The sequence below is a fragment of the Dermacentor andersoni genome, chromosome 8, assembly GCF_023375885.2.
Source record: "Dermacentor andersoni chromosome 8, qqDerAnde1_hic_scaffold, whole genome shotgun sequence".
Lineage (NCBI taxonomy): Eukaryota > Metazoa > Arthropoda > Arachnida > Ixodida > Ixodidae > Dermacentor > Dermacentor andersoni.
Window position 1 is genome coordinate 66,273,223 of NC_092821.1, and position 21,310 is coordinate 66,294,532.

At 46.4% G+C, this 21,310-nt stretch overlaps 1 protein-coding gene across 3 annotated transcripts in view; it reads left to right on the plus strand.

The window, feature by feature from the left end:
• Positions 1–21,310, plus strand: part of LOC129386807 (uncharacterized) — a 157,164-nt gene that overhangs the window by 13,437 nt on the left and 122,417 nt on the right. The window contains exon 3 of one of the 3 annotated variants that reach the window (XM_055075045.2): positions 19,465–20,812. The exons of the other annotated variants lie outside the window; for them this stretch is intronic. Within the exon in view, the coding sequence (XP_054931020.2) occupies positions 19,465–20,459 (995 nt within the window). The 3' untranslated portion in view covers positions 20,460–20,812. Of the gene's footprint in view, positions 1–19,464; positions 20,813–21,310 lie in introns of those variants that run through there. 3 annotated transcript variants of the gene reach the window in all.

Genomic DNA, 21,310 nt, shown 5'->3' on the forward strand with positions numbered 1-21,310 from the left:
TTGGAATCGATTGATGCAAGACAGGGCTAAGTGGAGATCACAGGGAGAGGCCTTTGTCTTGCAGTGGATGCAAAATAGGCTGATGATGATGGTGGTGGTGGACAACTGCATTGTACATGTCAAGAACCTCAAAGGTATGCAAGGGGAATTCTTGCTGCCAAACGCAATATCACTCCTACAGCCGATAGACCAAGGGATGATCCGGACTTTCAAGCAGCTCCTTCGGTCACGTTTGCATAGTCACATGGTGCTGTGTGTGGACAGTGACAAGAGCTACAATGTTGACTTGATCTCTGCAGTCGGCATGCTTTTGAAATCGGGGAGGCTGTCAACGAGAGCACAATCCGAAATTGCTTCTGCCACGCGGGTTTCACGGTCCGACATTAATTCCATCATCATGCAATGATTGGAAGTCTAATGAGCCTGATCAGTCCCCTTCATCTGCTGAAGTCATCGAGCATTTGCATGCGTAAATGATGCTGGAGCAGTTCAGTGCTGGCAACAAGATCTAGTTCCTTGCTGAACTTACTGATGAAGAAATTCAGGTGCTGTAAGAAGGTGAATTGGACTCTGGCTGTGAGGAGCCAGTGACTGAGCTGTCAACTAATTTTGTACGAACGTTAGCTTGTATGGTGCTTTCGGCTGTTTACAGTGAGAACGTCACTTTCGTCGTCGTGCAAGCTGATCTGTTGGTATGACAACGTAGCGCCTCGCAGAAACATATTGTCGAGTTGTTTAAGCTGTTCCTTAAATAAATTGAAATTTTCTAAATGTGAATTTTTTTTTCGGAATGCCCGATTTTCCGGATGCAATCTCAAATTTAGACACAGATAAAACTGTACTACTGCGAATGACACATAAGAAATCACCCCTGCTTTATACATATAAGTTAGGTCCATCACCTCTTCGTGAAGTCACTAGCTATAAATACCTAGGAGTGACCCTTAACAATTCACTATCATGGAATGATCACATAACTAACACTTGCGCTTCAGCCTTCAGAAAACTATGCCTGCTGAGACACAAACTTAAGAAAACCCCACCTAACGTTAAAATGCTTTGCTACATCTCCCTAATTAGACCTAAGCTCGAATATGCTTGCATAGTTTGGGATCCATACACAAAAACTAATATCAATAGCCTTGAGAGAATTCAGAGAAAAGCGGTCAGATTTATATTAAACAAATTTTCCAGATGTGATTCCCCCACCGAACTTATGAAAATTAACAACCTTGAACCACTCGAACTTAGAAGAAAAAAACAGAGACTTGAATTCCTTAAACTATTTCACACTAACAATTTATCCCTTGACCCATCTGAACATTTATCGCAGTTATCGACCAGAACTATATGCCACCGCAGACATGATGCATTAACCCCTTACTTTGCAAGAACAAACACATATAAGTTTTCTTTTTTTCCTAGAACTGTAACCGAATGGAATTGTATAAATTGAATCTACTTCCTAATCTTGTTTCTCATTGTTCTGTTTGTTTTGTCAATCTGATTTTCTTTGTATGTACCATATGTCGCCCTCCCTGCTTGGACCACGTGTCCGCAGTATTCAATAAATAAATAAAATAAATAAATAAATAAATAAAATTGGTCGGCGAGTGTAAACAAGCACAAAAATAATATGTAACTAAGCTGCAATACATTTCAGCAGTGAAAATTTTTACAGTAGAATTTAAATGATGCGAATCTCTTGGGACAACGCAGAAATTTGTATCGCCTGAAAAAAGGAAAGCCATCAATACGGGCACTACAATGAACTGGTTGACTTGCTCAATATTTCAGATTTTTTAAATATATTTTTTCTGCACCCTTAAAGATGTTGAGGTTCTTGTCTTCATAGGCTGGGTGCATTGGCCGAAGATGGCGGGCTGGCTTGATTCAATCAAAACATTGTGCAAAAATTTCACAACTCAAAATGTGTTGTGGCTTGCCACTGATTTTCATAGACCCAAACTTTGTAACCTCATAATTTTGTACTTTAGTAACTGGCTTGCGTCATGGCAGATGCTAGTGTTACAATACTGTCAACACGGATTTCGTGAACACTACTGCGAGAAAGGTTTCCTAGTATGTGCCAAGCGCCATATAGTAGTAGGGAGGAGATGACTTCCTCTTCTATTAATTTGAAGTGTATAAAGCACCACCTTGCACGGCCCTGCGAAAGGTGTGATGCATCGCACAGTGTACTCTTGAATTCTACTTGTGCACTAGGGCTTGGTGGACCCGATAAATGCCTTTGTGATCTCCATTGTTGACACGGACTGTTTAAATACCAGTCTAGAAACCTCACACACAGCCGAGCAGTTTCTTAAAAGCCACAAAGTAAGTGTGAAAGCTGCATTTGCATTTCGCATGCAGTGCAGGCAGTTTCTTGTAAGTCTCACAAAAAAGATCCTGGAGAAGAGCCTTCTGCGATATCCTAGTGTAAGAGGCCTCTCTTCACTAGACCCCAGGCAGATATCATCGAAGCCAGATGAGTGCCTGGAAGGCTTAAAGAAAGTTCTGGATGCACTCATTTCAGCAGAGAGAATCCATGAGCATTCAAGGGATGCTGTACTTGCACAGTTCATTGAGCTGCTACAGGAGTGCAAACATGAGTTGCAGTTATTTGAAAGGAGCTCGCATACACTTGACAAGTTTTTCTGTGAACTTTTAAAGGTTGGCTCAGCATATGCTGAGCTTTGGAGGGTTGTAAAACTGCTGCTTACACTTAGTCATGGCCAAGCAAGTGTAGAGAGAGGGTTCAGCGTGAATCGCCAGGTTTCAGTAGAGAACATGAAAGAAGTGTCTCACATTTCACAGCGCATTATCTGTGATGCTGTACACATAGCAGGTGGCATTTTCAATGTACCCATCACAAAGGAATTGAGAGCATCTGTGGCTTCTGCAAGGAACCAATACCATGCCTTTTTGGAAACGCAGAAAAAGCAGGAGCGTGAAGATGCAAAACAGAGGAAGAAACGCTGCATTGATGAAGAGATTGAAGCTCTCAGAAGGAAGAAAAAGAAACTAGAAGCCGCTGTTGCAGAATTGACAGCTTCAGCAGACCCATATGCAGAAAAAGCAGAGGCAACCAGTGACCTGACTTGGATCACAAAGTCAAACAGCCTAAGGAAGACTGCCAAGAGCAAGCAGCAGCAGATCTTGGACATTGACGTAAATATTGTCACGCGCTAACGCAAGAGGTAAGTAACAGTACGAGCAGCCAGAGACAAAAAATGCCAGGCACTAAGCAACGGTTCTCCAGCTGGCGCGGGATCTTTTGCTTCGTCGTCTTCTTCGCCGTTTTGCTGGGCATGCAATGCTGGCTGTTCGCTGGCTCAAAACACCAGGTAGCATTATTCCCCCTCCCAATGAAGCATCGACTCGATGCTCAAACACAAGACGTACACAGAAAGTACGCACATTAGTTAAGACAAAAAAGGGGGGGGGAACGCGCTAGCACACATACGGGCATGCACACGAGCCCAAAAAGAAAGGGTTCTGTCCTCGGAACAAAAAAATAAAAAAAAAAGACGCTTCGCAGTTCTTTGGAGGATGACGCGACGACAGCAAAAAAACGAAAGTTTGTTTCACCAGTACACTTAACATCACCGTGCAAAATACGGCTTGTAGCGGACGACATGTACAGTCTCTGCGCGGGGTAAACGGCGCTTGGGCGATGGTAGGTCTCCTTCTGGAACCACTTAATAGTTCACGTCGCTTACACGCCTTAGTACTGTGTATGGTCCGAAGTACTTGCTCAGGAGTTTCTCGCTGAGGCCTCGCCATCTAATGGGGGTCCAAACCCAAACTTGGTCACCAGGCTCATAGGTAACTTGTCGATGGTGAAGATTGTACGTTATGGCATCTGTACACTGCTGCTGTCTTATGTGGACACAGGCCAGTTGACGTGCTTCCTCGGTGCGCTGAATGTACTCCTCGACGTCAGGAGTTAACTGGTCGAGCTGATCACTGTCTTCATGTGGAATCATGGCACAAAACCAATCATAGTTTGAACATCTCAACCATAAAGGAGGTGAAACAGCGTGAATAGTGTAGTTTCCTGCGTGGCAGTATTGTACGCAAATGTTACGTATGACAGGATTGCGTCCCACGTTTTGTGCTGCACATCCACGTACATAGAGATCATGTCTGCCAGTGTTTTGTTTAGTCTTTCTGTCAAGCCATTAGTCTGAGGGTGGTATGCAGTGGCCTTTCAATGACTCATATAACTCAGCTTGAAGATGTCGTCCAGAAGTTTCGCCGTAAATGCCGTCCCTCGGTCAGTGATGATGAATGACGGTGAGTCACGCCGAAGCACAATGTGACACATAAAAAACTGGGCAATTTCAGATGCTGTCCTGCGTGGTAGTGCCTTCGTCTCAGCGTAACGCGTTAAGTAATCAGTTGCGACAATGATCCACTTATTGCCGGAGGAAGACAAGGGAATTGGTTCAAGAAAGTCCATTTCAACTTGATCAAACGGCGTGCGCGGAGGGTTGATGGCTTGTAGAAGGCCTGCAGGCTTGAAGGGTGGTGACTTGCGGCACTGGCATTCACGGCATCCTTTCACGTAGTGTTTGACGCAAGCAGTCAGTCTAGGCCAGTAGTAAAGTTGTCGTACCCTGTCGAGGGTCCTTGAGTAGCCCAAGTGACCAGATGTCGGCTCATCGTGGCAGGCTAATAGGATGTCGTCGCGAAGGGCTTGAGGCACTACTAGAAGATGTGGTTTGTTGCCGGCACCTGTGTTTCTTTTGGGTAAGATGCCCTCTCGTAGGCGAAATGACGAGAATCATTGCGAAATAGGGTGAGGAATGGACGCGATGCCACCTTCTAAGTGATTGATGATGGGCCTTAACTGAGCGTTCGATCGCTCAGGCGCTGCGATCGCCCAAAAAGGCGCTGTCGTCTTCCCCGTCAGGATTCTGAGATTCAACAGGTGCTCGTGATAGCGTGTCAGCATCTTCATGTTTTCTGCCTGACTCTTATACGATGGTGATGTTAAATTCCTGGAGTCGCAGACTCCAACGTGCCAATCGTCCAGATGGGTCTTGGAGGTTGGTCAACCAGCACAAAGCGTGAGGGTCGGTCACAACTTTAAATGGCCGCCCGTAGAGATACGGCCTAAACTTTGTGGTTGCCCAAATAACGGCGAGGCACTCCTTCACTGTGGTGGAATAATTGGATTCGGTGCGTGAAAGAGTGCGGCTTGCGTAGGCGATAACTCGTTCAGTTCCGTCTTGCCATTGCACCAAGATAGCTCCGAGACCGATATTGCTGGCGTGAGTGCGTACGTCTATGTCAGCATCCTCATCAAAATGACCGAGCACGGGAGGAGAAGACAATCGACGTTGTAGCTCCGCAAATGCGGTCTGTTCTTCATTAGTCCAGAGGAATGGCGCGTCATCACGCGTAAGGTGAAATAGCGGCTCTCTAATCTTCGAAACATTTTCAATGAAGCGTCAATAATATGCACACAAGCCCCAAAATCTCCGGACACTTTTCTTGTCGGTTGGAGCGGGAAAAGCAGCTACGACAGCTGTCTTGGGATTGGAGCAAGCACTTGCCGCGGTCTCGACGTCACCAAGGAACTTCAGTTCCTCATAACCGAAATTGTATTTCTCTAGCTTGAGTGTAAGGTCAGCCAATCGAATGGCTTTGAGTACATTCCGAAGGCGTTGAAGGTGCTCGTCAAAAGTTTCCGAAAAGACAACGACATCATAGAGAGAGACGAGGCAGCTTTTCCATTTGAGGTCAGTGAGCACGTTATCCATCATTCGCTGGAATGTGGCTGGAGCGGAACAGGGGCCGAAAGGGAGTACTCTAAATTCTTGAAGGCCGTACGGAGTCACAAAAGTAGTTTTCTCGTGATTCCGCTCATCTACTTCAATTTGCCAGTAGCCACTTTTCAGATCGATAGAGGAGAAATACTTTGCGCGCCGCAGCCTGTCCAGAGAATCGTCAACACGAGGCAACGGGTACACGTCTTTGTGACGTTTAGCTTCAGGTAGACAGCACAAAACCAAAGCGTGCCATCTTTTTTTTTTTTTAACAAGAACAACTGGCAATGACCAGGGACTGCATGAAGGCTGTATTACTGCCTCTTGAAGCATTTCCTTCACCTGCGTTTGAATTGCATGTCTTCCGGTCGGCGAAACACGCTAAGGCTGTTGCCGTGTGGGGGGCATGTCGTCATAGGTGATGATACGGTGTTTCGTAATCTATGTTTGACGTATCTTCGACGACCGTGCGAAGCAAGAGTGGAACTCGAGCAACAGGTCGCGCAGGGGTTGTTTGTTTCTTTAGGAAGCGTTGGACTAATGTCGACGTTGCGTAGAAGTGCTTCAGCAGTGCCGATTGCCGCTGGAACAAGGCACTCAGTGGCATCGGTGATTGGGCTGCCGTAGGCGATGACCGGGGAAGAGGTGCTGGTGTTCGTAGCTGAAGTTCGTGACAAGAACCTCACAGTGGCCATCATGGAGATCAATAAGGCTTCTCGCTACGCAAACACCTTGAGAAAGCGGGAGAGTGTGATTGCTTTCTGCGACCGCTGCGCCGTGTAAGAGTCTGTCACATGCCACTTGAACCACGACACTTGCACATGGTGGTAACGTGACAGCGTCGTCGATGACGCGAAGAGATGCTCGAGGGTGGATGGTGTTGGTCGTCGCTGCGGCGCTCTTTGTCGAGAAAGTGACGAGGCATTGTCGAATGTCGATGATAGCTCCATGCTCCCTGAGAAAGTCCATGCCGATGATTAGGTCTTGAGAACACTGAGGGAGAATGCTCAAGCTGGCAACAAACGTAGAGCCGCGAATCTGTATTCTTGCCGTGCACATGCCGAGTGGGGTGATGATGTACGATGACAAACTGGCGTTTGATTCCAAGGCGTCACTTTCTTCAGAAGGGTGGCCAGTTATTCGCTGATTATAGAATAATCTACTCCAGTGTCCACTAAAGCAGTCAATTCACGACCATCGAGCAGTACAGGAATGTCCAAGGAAATTCTTTTTCTGTAATCATCAGGTACTGTCGTCGTCGATGTATCGTCAGTAGGGGTCCTTGAGCATGTCCAGAATGAGCGGCCTGTGGTTAGTTTTCCCGGCGTGGGCTGGGTGATGGACCCTGCACCACGCTCAAATACATATGGCGAGTCGGAGAAAACTGCCGCGGCAAAGGGGAGCGTGACTGGTGTCGAGTTGATAGGGATCCGCACTGCTGGGCAACGTATTCTTCAATTTCAGGAGGACGCTGGCCGAACCTAGGTCGCGGCGAGTTTGCTGAAAATCCGCGTAGTCCGAGCTCTCGATAGGAGCACTGTCGGTAGACGTGCCCAGCTCTGCCACAGTGAAAGCAAAGGGGACGGCGATCAGGTGCTCGCCTCGCGTCTGATTTTCTTGGGGCCTGTCGGTGGTCCTGGTAATACGAGGCCGCTTGGACGGGCTGTAGCATGGCCGGGCATGCGGTGCGAAGCGGGGAGGGAGGTGGGGCAGGTTGCCTCAAAGCTTGCCCATACGACATACGGGAGCTGCCAGTTCTTAGCAGTCGAGCTTCTGTGTTAAAAGGTGGTTCTCTTAGCGCTTGCTGGACTTCGTCACGGAGAACGCTGAACAAGGAGTTGAGCGTCGGCAGTGAGGGTACCGACAGCTTCTGGAGTTCTTCGCGGATTACAGAATGAATGAGCTCTCGAAAGAAATCGACGTGGCCCCCGAGAGCTGCAAAGAAGTCTGTAGGTGAGGCAGCGTTCACTTGGTGTTCATATGATGGTGCCCGCTGCCGAAGCGTCTGTTCCATGGTGACGGCCTCGGAAAGAAATTCTGACTAAGTCTTGGGAGGACTGCGCACGAGACCGCCGAACAGCTGCTCTTTCACTCTGCGCATCAGGTACCGCACCTTCTTTTCTTCCGACATGCTGGGGTCGGCTCGTCGAAAGAGGCGCGTCATGTTCTCGACATACATTGCGACACCTTCGTTCGGCATTTGTATACGGGACTGGAGATCACGCTCAGCTCGCTCCCAGCGATCAGGGCTCGCATACGTCTCAAGAATCCGGCGTTTGAATTCTGCCCATGAATTTAGGGCATCTGCACGGTTCTCGTACCAAACACATGCACCATCGTTAAGGCTGAAATATACGTTTTTCAGTTTCTCTACGTCATCCCACTTGTTGAACGCAGCAACACGTTCATAGTGCACCAGCCAATCTTCAACATCCTCATGTATGGCGCCATGGAAGGGATTTGGCGTTCGCGGATTCAGTAGCGTACAATGAATCGGCGTTGGGCCTTCCATACCTGTTGGCGTGGTCGGAGCTGCCATTTTCTCTGGGAGGAGTCCAAACTCAGGGGCTTGTCCACGGATCCTTCTGCTGGCGCGGCGTACAGGCGTAACTACTGGTACGGGGCTGGAGCTCCTGCTGCTCGGAGGGGTGTGGTGAATAGATTAGATTACCCAGCACCTCCACCAGTTTGTTACGCGCTAACGCAAGAGTAAGCAACAGTACGAGCAGCCAGAGTCGAAAAATGCCAGGCACTAAGCGACGGTTCTCCAGCTGGCGCGGGATCTTTTGCTTCGTCGTCTTCTTCGCCGTTTTGCTGGGCACGCAATGCTGACTGTTCGCTGGCTCAAAACACCAGGTGGCAATATTCAGGAGAAGCAAAACGAGGCCTGAGTTAGTGTTTGCTTGGTTGATCTTCTTTAGCGAGTAAATGTTTGCATCTTCTAAAACACTGAAAGTGGTCATCTATGTAACTCTAACAAACAATGATGAGAAGTGGTCGAAAAAGGAAATATCACTGAAGCCATTGTTTTGTCTGAAGACAAGTTTCCTTGTTAAAACGTTGGCTCCAGCAAGAATCCCCTTTTTCAGTGAACTCTCATCATTTCAAGCCTGTCTACGCCTGAATATCTGTCTTGTTTAGATTTCTAACAGGGAATGTGGTCCTTGAATATCCTTGAAAACCCTTGAAAGTCCTTGAAAACCCTTGAATTTTTGTCAGATACACCAGCATGAACCCTGTATGTACTGTTTATTCGTAAATAACAACAATAAAAAAGGAAATAAACCTATGTAAGAATTAAAAATTTCATGCATTGTTATACACGTAAGGCAAATGTTTCTGCTCTTACACTAATATTTATGTCCATAGTGTAATCGAACTGCGTAGGTGAGCGCACTAAAAAACTGGTTGTGTGCCCGTCACAAAAGCAGAACGTGTGACAAACTTCCGCTAATCTTCATCTTATCGCCAACCAGAGGCAGTTGGTTCTCGCGAGTCTCAAAAAAAAAAAAAAAAAAGTAAATGTGTGCACGCCGGCATCCTTCCTATGTGCACCCCTGTGAGCAGTAAACGAGCGAGAAACAGGTGGTCACCCTTTAAGCAATTAGTAATGAGATAGCCATCAGGTTTGCGAGCACAAGAAGCCGAAACTACCCCCAGAACAAAACTCAAACCACCGCTCACCCACGCGCGTGCCAATGTGCGAGTGGTAGTATTATATAGATGCGCCGGAGCAAACTAGCTCTAAAACAAACCGAGAAAGGGAGGCGCGAGAAAAAGATTCCCTGTGTTCCCACATTGTGGTAGCATATGCCAGAAAAGAAAGTTAGGAAATTGGCGCGCATTTTAAACGTACTGGTGGTGGCGTAAATATACGGCATCGACTATTTTGGACTTGTTTGCGGCGCCGTATATTTACGTCATTAACCCTCAAAGGTTGCAGAAAATCTGATATGAAGTATGACACCTGTCATCAACTGGATGCTCCACCTTGCACGTCACGTCGCCTCCTGTTCCCTGGATGCAGAGAACTCTATGTACGATGATTCCATATAGCACCGTCACATGTAATAAAATCAACGAAAAACCTACTTCTTTTTTGGGTATTGTGGCTTCTGTCATTACTTCAGCCAGCAAATCTCCTTTCATGTTGCCTTTTGTTGCAAATGTCCCAATCACTTGCATCCACCCACCACCGTATGGCAGAAATAGAATTGTCACCCAGGGATCTGAGTGCATGGTTTTAGCTGCTGAAGTGGTGAACTCCCCAAAACGTACAAACCCTTCGATTTGGCCAGATTTTTTTTTCACTATCAGATGCCCTGAGAGCTTGAACTCATCTACAAGAAGCCCACCGTGCTTCTTGAATAGGTCCACGTCTTATGTTTCAGCTCCTCCAACACTTTCTTGCTGAAGCTAAATGCTGACTGATACAGGGCCATGTCTCGTGTAAGTGTGGACTTACTTTGTAATACAAGTATTTCATTGTCCCTTATGTGCTCATAGAGACAAGAACTCTTCATTTTCATTATAATGCATTCGAGGATCCACATGTTGCTATAGTGAAAACCTTTTTTTCACTGCTGCTGCTGCAAAGCATTGCTCCTGCAAAGCATTGCTTTACATATTCCCGTTGCTTCTGAGGAAGCTTTGAAATCTGTTTACGTAGTTCTTCTTATATTACTTCTGCATTGAATCCCCGCATTGCTCTGACGTGCCACTGATCTAAACTTTTGGGTAATGGTTTTGCAAAGCCTGGCAGACGCTCGTAGGACCCTGGACCTCCTTGTAAGAAATGTCTTCTCGAAGTATCTGTGGCCCAAGCATTCTCCACCTAAAAACAAAGTGCAGAAATTGTAGAAAATGGTTATTTAAACACGCCAAAAAGTAAACAAAGTATATAACCTCCAGACAAGCGAGAGCCGCAAAGTTGGGTGACAATACGTTATGCACCTTTGGTTGTTACTTTGCTGCTGCAGTTGGCATTGAACTACGTCTCATGCCTAATTTTCAGCTGCTTTCCAAGTCCTTGTGTCAAAAAACACATTATAATCTTTTGGCATTCAGAGCGCCAACACATAGTTCTGTAGCTTCCACGCTTTTCAGCTCGTTCTCTGGTTGTTCCTGAGATTTCAGGCCGAGTTCCTCAATCAGTCATCTCCTCATGTATTTCTTGTAGTAAACACCGCATCGTTTGTCACACAGGAACACGACTACTTTATCGGAAGTGACAATGCCTTCTTCTAGGTAGGTCGACGTGCAATAGAGCACTTCATCAAGGTAGGGGAGTTGGTGTGAACTCCAGTACTTTGGAGGAGTTTTTAAACCCAAAAAGTTAGTGACGTTTCACTTCGTGATCTCGGGTGACATGCAAACATATAGGTACTATGGTGCGCACCACACCATTGGCCCTGTGTGCCTAGACACCTACACTCTCCACATTGCAGATCGTATTCAAGACGGGGTTTGCGTGGCCGCGCCATACGCAGCAGCTGCTGGAGTAGAAGGCCCCATTGGAGACATTCACTTACTATCTAAATTGCCTAGCATGGTGTCAGCGCACCGGCAAACATGAACACTTGGCACTCGATGACTGCGGACACTTTCTCAAAATGCTGACATGAGGAATCGCAGCAGCAGCAGCAAGCGAGTGACCTTCGTGCTGTCTATCGCTTCAACACAAACTGAGCGGTGAGAACAGCGCACGCAAAGCTATGAGCCATCGGCCCACCTAGACCGTGTCCCCGAAAGCAGATCACTTTCAAGATAAAGCCTGCACACAACTGCGCCACGGGACAGTAAGGTGGCACCGCTGGCAGGGCAGTACTGTTCACTACCTCATGGTGCTACGGTGGTAAGGAAAGTGTTCTTGCACTCCTCCCTTGTGACAGCTAGTACTTTGAGGCCCTGTCATTGTTACCCTGCGCCTCTGGTGGCAGCGTCGGTGATGATAGGTGGTGGCAGGGGCTGGACGGGGTTCCAAACACGTTGCTTGAGGAAGTGATGCTCAAAGTGCTGGTTGGCTTCCACGTACTGGTAAGGCATGGTGGTAAGGTGGAGCACCCCTGATAACACAGTGCACTATAGTGCTGCAAATAACCACCTCCCAAGGCATGGTTAACGTATTCCTGAATAGTAAGTGGGGTTGGTTCTTCATGAATTTTTTCATTATCCATTAATAGCGAATATTTCAGCAGCGCAATTGCAGGCATATGCGTGTCAGACTTTGTGTTCAAAGTGTTAGTTTAAAGAGTATGAAGGATGCCTAATGATTGTTATCCCCAAATTTCTGCATTGTTGCCCATAGGGTTAATTAAATGTGCAAACGAAATTTGCAGACAAACCAGAGCCAGCATGGAGACCCAGGTGCCTTACTCGTTCGCTTGCTTCATGGCTTCAGACAAACACTGCCAACTTCATGAACTGGCCATTGACACTTGCGCGTAAAAGAAACGACAAACAGTGTCAACACTTCCAGGATAGACTGCGCAGAGTCAGTCTATCCTGGAAGGACCGGGAGTAGCCAGTGGAAATGAATGGTTACTTTCGAGTGTGCTTTGTCTTGTTTTCTTCGCGGGGGCTTCATCACTTGCACACATCTTTCTTTTGTTCCTGGGTTTCGGTGTCGTCTTCATCAGGTACTGTGGTAAACTTGGAAGAATCGCGGGAAGGACGTTTTCTGACAGCAGTGGCTTGTCACGAGGAATGCGCACCTCTATGGTGGCTGTAAGGTGCATGAAGTCCCTAATTGTGAGTCGTGGTTCAAAATGCAACTCACAGACTGCACAAGATTCATCCTGTGTTTTATCTACATGATGGAGGTTCCTCTCCCATTTCTTTTGCCATTCTTCATCACGTGGATCGCTAAACAAAGATGCCTTTGGTGCATCTTCCAGCAACTGTAGCCAGTTCTGCACCCAGGTGCAACGCAGTAATTTTGGCGGCAGCTAACCATTCTCACTTTCTCAAAGCGCACCTTGAGTAAAGCATCAAGCACATAGCAAGCACAGAGGATACTGCTGAAAGTGCTGGCAGGACTTGCAGCCAAAAGCCGACAACATTGATCCAACACACTCCACACCAAGCAAGGGAAGTTTTCAGGAGAAACAGGCGTGAGTCCCGGCGGGCACCAGAGCAGTCGACGTGGAGGGCGATGCGGGAGCACGGCGCAGTGATAAGCAGTGAGCATGGAGGAAGGAAAATGCTAGGAGGGAGTGTCATGTGGCAACTTTGAAGCCTAGTCATAAAAAATTTGTACGAGTGGGATGATAGGAAATACACCCTCACGTAATAGACAAGCAGTGGATTTAGTTGGCTCGCTTTGGTTGCATCTGCTGCGGGGGTTTTCGAATATACTGTCACATAGTGACTGAGGCAAAGCTGAGGCAAAGAAGTGTCAGCATGACCTGCGGTGTTAATTAAGATGGAGTTAAGGCACTCAGACCCACGGCCTTTGATGGGAGTTAAACCCGCTTGGAGATATGGGCGAGCCAGCCATATCTCCAAGTTGGATTCCAATTGCCATTGCAAACGTCAAGAGTCAAACCCACAACCTCCATTCATGGGTTCGACCAGAGGTCGTTGAATGCATGACCTATAGTGGGAGTAGAACCAACGACCTTTGGTGTTATGTAAGGCACTCAAAGCAGTTGCACCCCCGACCTATCGTTGGATTTGAACCCACGACCTGTGAGGTTAATTAAGGCACCTTACCCCGAACATTTGGTGAGAGTCAAACCCTCGACCTTTGGCAAGAGTTAAACCCACTTGGAGATATTGGCAAACTGGCGATATCTCCAAGTTGTATTCCAATTGACATCGCGAAGGTTGAGTCGAGCCCACTACTTTTGTTGTCAATTAAGGTGAAGTGAATTAAAGCAGAGTTCAGTAAAATAGAGTTAAGGCACTGAAACCCACAACCTTTGGTGGAAGTTGAACCTGCGAACTTTGGTGAGAGTCGAACCCATTTGGAGATATGGGTGAACCAGCGATATCGCAAGTTGGATTCCAACTGACATTGTGAAGGTCGAGAGTCAAACCCATGACCTTTGGTGTTAAGGCGAAGTTGATTAAGGCACTCGAACCCATGACCCAACATGGATATATGGGCGAACCGGTGATATTTCAAGTTGGATTCTAGTTGACATCATGAAGGACGAGAGTCAAACCCACTACCTTTGGTTTTAAATAAGGTGAAGTTAATTAATCCACGGATAATTAAGAGAGATAAGGCATTCGAACCTGCAATCTTTGCTGGGAGAAAATAGGAAGTAACAATGCATTAGAATAAAAATGTCAAGTAATGCAATGTCTCATGAGCCGGCAGGCTTCCGCCTTCATCCTCTTTGGTGTATGCTAAAGCTAGTGTCAACTTTTCACAGAGTGGACTTCCCTCTGCAAATGTTCCTTGTTACTTGTTGCCATAAACGTTAAGTTGACACTGCTGATTACCTTATTTTCCATTACACAACGTAGCTGTGATTAAATGCACTATAGATTGGGGAGTACCACGGAACGACTGCTCTTGGCTGAATTCAGAGCTAGCCTTGAACCCTAGCTTCAAATAGAGCATACTCCCACAAGGTGCAGTTAAAACGCAGGCGAGAGCTTAGGCAAGGAATGCACGGAGAAACATTTCGCCAAAGGGAGTATAAGGCTTTCGCATTCAGACATGTAAGCAGGCTTACGTTCCTCTGCAGAATTGCAACTTCTATTTATTCAGCTTTGCCAGAATAAAGCTGTGTTACGCAGTGAAGCATGTATGAAGCATTGCAGCAAAGCATGTTAAAATTGAATGTGGCCACTTTCATGAAACGTCATTTGTGTCCCTTGGTTATACAGTGCACAATCCATCCTCGGTCAAGGTACAAGCACTGAGATGTCTTATAACTGTACTGGCAGCCATTGAGCTGTTCTTGATGATGCTGTGGTAATTTTTGGCCTTCCTGACTGTTACATTTGCCCAGTTGTTACATTACTTTATTTTGTGGTCTCTTGCAAAACGCAACAGTGGGGTTCTACTGTATTACAGGAAAGTACAAAAACTAGCCATTTCAGTATATCTCATGGAGGCAATGGAACTCCAACTAGGATTTTAAGTGTGTCTGTAGTAAGCTGTATGGCATTCTGGTACGTCAGGGAAACGATTGCCTACCTGTGAACATTGAATGCATAAAGATTCTGCTGTCATGACTAGAGTGGGTCGGCCAAAGGTGATAGCAAACATCTTATTAAAGGGGCTGACAACCTATATTTATGCTACTCATCTTCTTTTTCGCAGTGAAAATCTTGCTACTCGTAATGTCAAAACACTGCAATGGCGACACGACAAATGTCGTGGAGCATCTTATATCAGGATTCTTCTATCTGAAATTGTGACTGTGTTTCAATTCCTATCTTGGAAACATTAAGAGGTGAGTGTGATAGCAATTGGATGGGGGCTTTGCTAGTAAGCATATGATGAGTGTGGCCCTAAGCATAGCAATTTTTTCTTTTATTGAGGTGATGTTCGTGTGGGTCATAATTTCTGAACTACTGCATTACTTCCACAATAACTGCTACATCCTGTTGTTTCCTGTCCAACTGCTTTGATCATATACAAGTCAAGCCAAGTCTCATGCGAGACAAATTTTTTGTGCCAGCAAATCGTGCTAAGTCTTGCAATGCAAAATGTGGGCTTTGGGCCTCGAGGGCTCATTGAGGATGAGAGAGCGAGCTGGGTCAAAGCATTTTTAAACTTTTCTCTAAAGGGTGTAGAAATCCGTGAAAGTCAACACTCCTCACTTTGTAATATTGTAGCTTTCTGAAAAAATACTTTTTATAGGTGGACTTCACAAACAAGGTCATGAAGCATTCAAATGCAAAAATATTGTCACGTGGTAGTGACGCTCAAGAAAAACAGCAGCAAGACTGTCAATAGCTTGACTAACTTTTTATTGGGCGAACCTGTTCCCACAAAAGCAACTTACACTCAAAGCACAATGATAGCGGCAAACTTAGCGATCATCAAAAATCTGAACTGCTGGTCAAGTGCATTGCCTCTTACACATAAGTCATCGAAGCTTCTAGAGTAATCACTGGTGCCTGCGTTGCTAGTTTCCACAATTTTCTCGAAGTATGCGATCGTCGTGTTTTTGCTGACATGCTTGAACTCCTGGCTGAATTTGGTAAGCATTGCTTTCACTTTATCTCTATGTAGTCGGTAGATCCCTCTTGCGACGAAGATTTCACGATAGAGCAGGAGACGTTGACCACCCTGCGTCTGCAAGTGTTTCGGTGCCAACGGAAATGACAATGCTGGAGCAATGTGGGATGCACACTTCACCTTCGAGCGCAGTCAGGGCTTGGGTAACTACGAAAGTTCTCCGGCGGTATTGCTTGATTTTCGGACGGCATTATTGACTGACTTCAGCTCGATTATTGCGCTATGTTGGTTCTGGAAGTCCATGCCGAGAATGACGTCTCATGAACACTGTTGGAGGACAATGAAAGTGGCAGGGTAAGTCTAACCATGAACTGTAATTCTTGCTGTGCAAATTCCACTCAACATTATTAGGTGTCACCCAGCAGTCCGAATTTTAAAGCCTTCCCATGCAGTCCTAACTCTCTTCAACTGGGTGGTGACGGGTCCAATCATCACGGAGTAGTCGGCTCTTGTGTCCACTAATGCGGTGACTGTGTGGTCGTCGAGAAGCGCGTCGAGGTCGGTGGTTTTTTGTCTTGCGTTCCAGTTAGATCTTGGCGTCTGATCACGGTGCATCGTGTTAACCTGTGGCTGGAACGTCGCATCGTCAGGTCTTCTTTTATCGGCGTATGTGTCGTCAAGATACTTTTTTTGTCATCTTCATCATCAGTGGAGGATCTTTGCCAATTTGACGAACAGCAACCACACCTCCATCAATTGCTGCTTTTAATTTATCGGATGTGGGCCGACAAACCAGCCCAGGGCTAGGCCAGTGTATGGTCGGCGCTGCGGTGACAGGTAGCGGTCTGGTGACGGCAAACGGGATGGCCGTCAAAAGCTCCGCTGAGTGGCGGCAAGGTAGCCGGCGATACCATGAGTGTGTTTGCCTTGCTGCGGGCGCGGAGCTTTGACGGTGAACCCGCGTTCAGTCAGCTGTCGTTACAACGGACTCGTAGAATCCGACAAAAAATGTCCATCCAAAGCCCGTAATATCCGAAACGCTTCATTTCCAAAACTTTGGTCACGATGTGTAACAACGTTATTGCGAAAAGGGACAAACATCCAAAGTAAAAAACAAACAAAAAAGTGGCAGTTTCACCCGAGAAGCAAAGCATCGATTGTTATAGCAAATTAGTAGACAGCTATGCGAAGGAAGGATAGTAGTTCTATTGGCTGTGTAAAGTTGTAAAAATTCGCTTGCTAACTAAATAATAAGCACGGTATAATGCGCGCACAGGTAAACATGAAGACATCTCGCTCAACCGCGGAAAGTTGCTGTCAAAATATTGGAGTGAGGAAGCGCGGTGGCAACAATGTGCGAATTGACCTTCGTGCTGTCTCTCGCTTCAACGCGAACTAAGTTTCGAAAGCACATCGCATACAAAGCTACTGGCACTGGGCGCACTTTGTCTACATCGCAGATAGCTTTCAAGATATGACGGCCGTGCCGCAAGCAGCAGCCACCGCAGTAAAAACCCCTCTCCCTCACCTCCCACTGCTCTGTGCCTCGCGGCAAAGGAAGACAGCGCACTTCCGCTGCCCGCCTACCTCCCTCGCATGCACGATACTGAACAGCGATCGTCGGCTGACTCTCGCAAGTAAGTTGTCAGCTTGTGTCGAAACGGCAAAAGTCTGTTTTATATGGCTGATTTTGACAAAAAATGCTGCTAATTTCATCCGCTGTGACCGATAGTCCATTGTAGTGCGGTCCGTTAAAAGTGAACATTGTTGCAATAATAAAATAAGTAGAGCAAACTCAGGTTGAAATATAGTCCCTTATATTCAAAAGTCTGTTGTCCTTTGTAATTAGCATAGACTAGTATGGACACTGGTAGAAAATGTGGCCTGTTTCTCTGCAGTGATAGCAGAGCGGACAGTGGTAGGGGGCACGCCAAACATCAGTCTTCCTTAGAATGCTCTGTTGAGCGACGGTTTTTTGCGTGCTAGCAGCGGCGGTGGTCAACAACTGAATTGTGGCACTGTGGGGTCCTGGCACAGGTGCGGAGGGTGATCATGCCAGGCGACGGCGGCGTGTGGTCACTTCTGGCTGCGATTGCAGTGATTGAGGCTTTACCTGAGGAACTCCTTGTGATCACTATAGTTCCTCCTTGAGCATGTATGTCAGTGACTGCGGCCACCTGAGGTTGCGACGAAGGCAAGGGCTTGCGCAGTTGTTCGCACCCAATGGCCCTGATGACTTCTTGGAGGTCGGCAGAGCTTCGTGCTTCGATGGCACACTGCGGCTTGAGCGCTTGGTGGTTATATTGCCTAGTGCAAATTTCTAAAGTTTTCTCAATTGTCGCTGAATCTGTCAAGAACTCGGCTATGGTCTTGGCAGGTTGTGGACCAATTTGGCGAAAAGTTCTTGCTTGATCAGAAAGCAGTCTTTTTTCTCCGACATTTTCGGTCTCATTGGGCAGCTGCACTCATGCTTCTAGTTGAGCTTGGGCTTGTCTTTGCATACAACGCTTGTAAACGTCTCGAGGAAGCTGTTGCGGAACACGTCCCACATTCTTAAGGTGGTTTCTTGATTCTCAAACCACACCCTGGTGGCGTCTTCCAATGCGAAAAAGACATGGCACAGCTTGTCGTCGCTGTTCTAGTTGTTAAATGTAGTGACTATTTTATACGTCTCCAGCCAGCATTCCGGGTCCTCAAATGTTGATCCGCAGAACATCGGTGGCTCCCTCGGCTGCTGTAGCATGATCAGTGTTGGCGAAACTGGGGCTGCTGTTGTAGCTCCTCTAGTGACTGTGCACTTCCTGGTCTTTTCAGGTAGAAGTCTGTACTCCCGTAGCAGTCCTTGCTGCCTACAGCTAGCTCGCTGATCCTTCGCGACGTTGCTATTGCCCTCGGGTGTCGGGCTTGGATCACGGCGTTGCGGTGGCGTTCGATACATGAACGCACCTCCACCAGATATCGCATGGTAATGACGGTCAAGAAACACAGCAGCAAAACTCTCGATAGCTTGACTAACCTTTTATTGGGAGAACCTGTATCCACAAAAGCGAGTTACACTCAAAGCACAACGATAGTGGCGAACACAGTCAGGGATTGTCAAAAATCTGAACTGCCAGTCAAGCACGATGGCTTTATACATGAGTCATCAGTTTCCAGAATAATCGCTGGTGCCTGCGTGTCTTCCAGAAAGTACTACACAATTCGCGTCCCACATACAATCAGATTACATAAGCTTTGGTGACGACAAAGTATAGAACCATCGATAACATTCCTGTAAGGTCCAATCATTTAAGCACGTCTCGCGCTGAGCGATAACATTAAGTTGTTAGTGGATAAAATGCACTCCCTGAAAAAAGGATAAGTACATGTGCCAATATTGAGTAAATTAAAAAGAACTCTTAGGATTTTGTTTCATCATACTTGAAATTTCCCTCAGGTCTCCGAATTAAAAAGAAAAACAAGAAAGCTTGTCATCAAATATAGCGTCTGTGTTCTTTTTGGCTTTTCCATATAACTTTTACTTACTTTTTTTTATTTGTGCAGCATCGAGGCCTGCTATTTCTCCATCAACTGCCAAATGTGACAACTCAAAGCAAGGAGGCCTCCACCGATGTCAGCTATCTGACTGTGAGACTGATCAACAGTTTTGTCTGGAAGCACATGCCAGCGTCCATACAGGCAAGAAGCCATTTCAGTGCCCTTCATGCCCTCGGAGCTTCTCAAAAAGATACAACCTAAATGTTCACCTGTCCATTCACACGGGTGAGCGGCCATTTCAATGCCCTTCATGCCTGCGGAGCTTCTCGCAAAAAATCCACCTGAAAAACCACCTGAGCACCCACACAGGTGAGAAGCCATTCGCGTGCTCTTTGTGCTCTTGGAGCTTCCCACGAAAGGCTGACTTGAAAGAGCACCTGCGCACCCATACAGGCGAGAAGCCACATCAGTGCCCTTCATGCTCTCGGAGCTTCTCACGAAAGGGCAACCTTACAAAACACCTGTGCACCCACACAGGTGAGAAGCCATATCAGTGCTCCTTATGCTTTCAAAGCTTTGCACAAAAGACCCACCTGAAAGCCCACCAGCACACCCACACAGGCGAGAAGCCATACCAGTGCCCTTCGTGCTTTCAGAGGTTCTCACAAAAGATGCAGCTGAAAGTCCACCTGAGCATTCACACAGGCGAGAAGCCATATCGATGCCCTTCATGCTCTCAGAGCTTCTCACAAAAGGGCAACCTGAAAGTCCACTTGCGTACCCACACAGGCGAGAAGCCATTTCATTGTCCTTCATGCCTTCAGAGCTTCATACGAAAGACCAGCCTGATATGCCACCTGCAAACCCATACTGGTGAGAAGCCCTATCAGTGCCCTTCATGCTCTCGGAGGTTCTCATTGAAAAGTGCCCTGAACGTTCACCAGCGCATTCATACAGGTGACCGGCCATATCGTTGCACCGTCTGCTACAAGTCCTTTACGCGATCTGATCACTTGAGCAGACATAAGCATAGAGCAAAGCACCATGATATTGTAGGATAGATCATTGACCATGTTGAACTAGTCTGAATTGAATATCTATGGATGTGTAGCATATTTGATAGCTTTGTACTGCATCAGGAAGCACAAGTGATGTGATCTGCTTTCGAAGTTCTGTATTTTTTTTTCAATATGGTCTTTTGGTACATATGAACTTGTTCTGTTGTATGCATTCATGTATTTGTTGCCTCTATGCTCTGGTATACATTGTTCATTCTGAAGACTCTTTTGAGCTTATTCTGTCCGTACTTTTTTTAAGAATTGGTATTTTTATGGAGCAATTGATTGTTCAACAAGTTACCTTCCAACTGTTTGTTTCATCAGAGCTCCAAATAAATGTCTGTGTTTCATGAGTATTTGTTGACTGTTTTGTGTATTTTAGTACTTGAATGGCAGCGTACAGTATAGTCTTGTTAGCATTTTATTGTATCGGGGGGCTGCAACAAAAATTGAGTGATGGCAATTGAAAGTTCATAATTAGCGCAGAAGGCACTTGCTATAACTAATATAAACGAATAATTGAAGCCTCAAGTTGAATGTCAAGTCATCCATGCCTAATTCATTCCTACATTTTATTTCAATTAATGTATCAGCATTTCTATAAGCACTAGTGTGACATATCCGTAGAAATATTTCTATAAAGTTTACATATTGAACCAAGCATACACCTGCACTGTCTAATACATTTGTGTGCACAAGGCAAGAAAGTGGGCCAATCCTGCCAATTCAGGAAAGGTTCTTTCTGAATTGCAGTTGTGCCAGTCTCTCATAAGACATTTCCTCGCAACGAAATTTTACACAGGGCCTGTGTTTAATGTAATAAATCCAAGAATCGACTGTTTTGATTAAGGGTG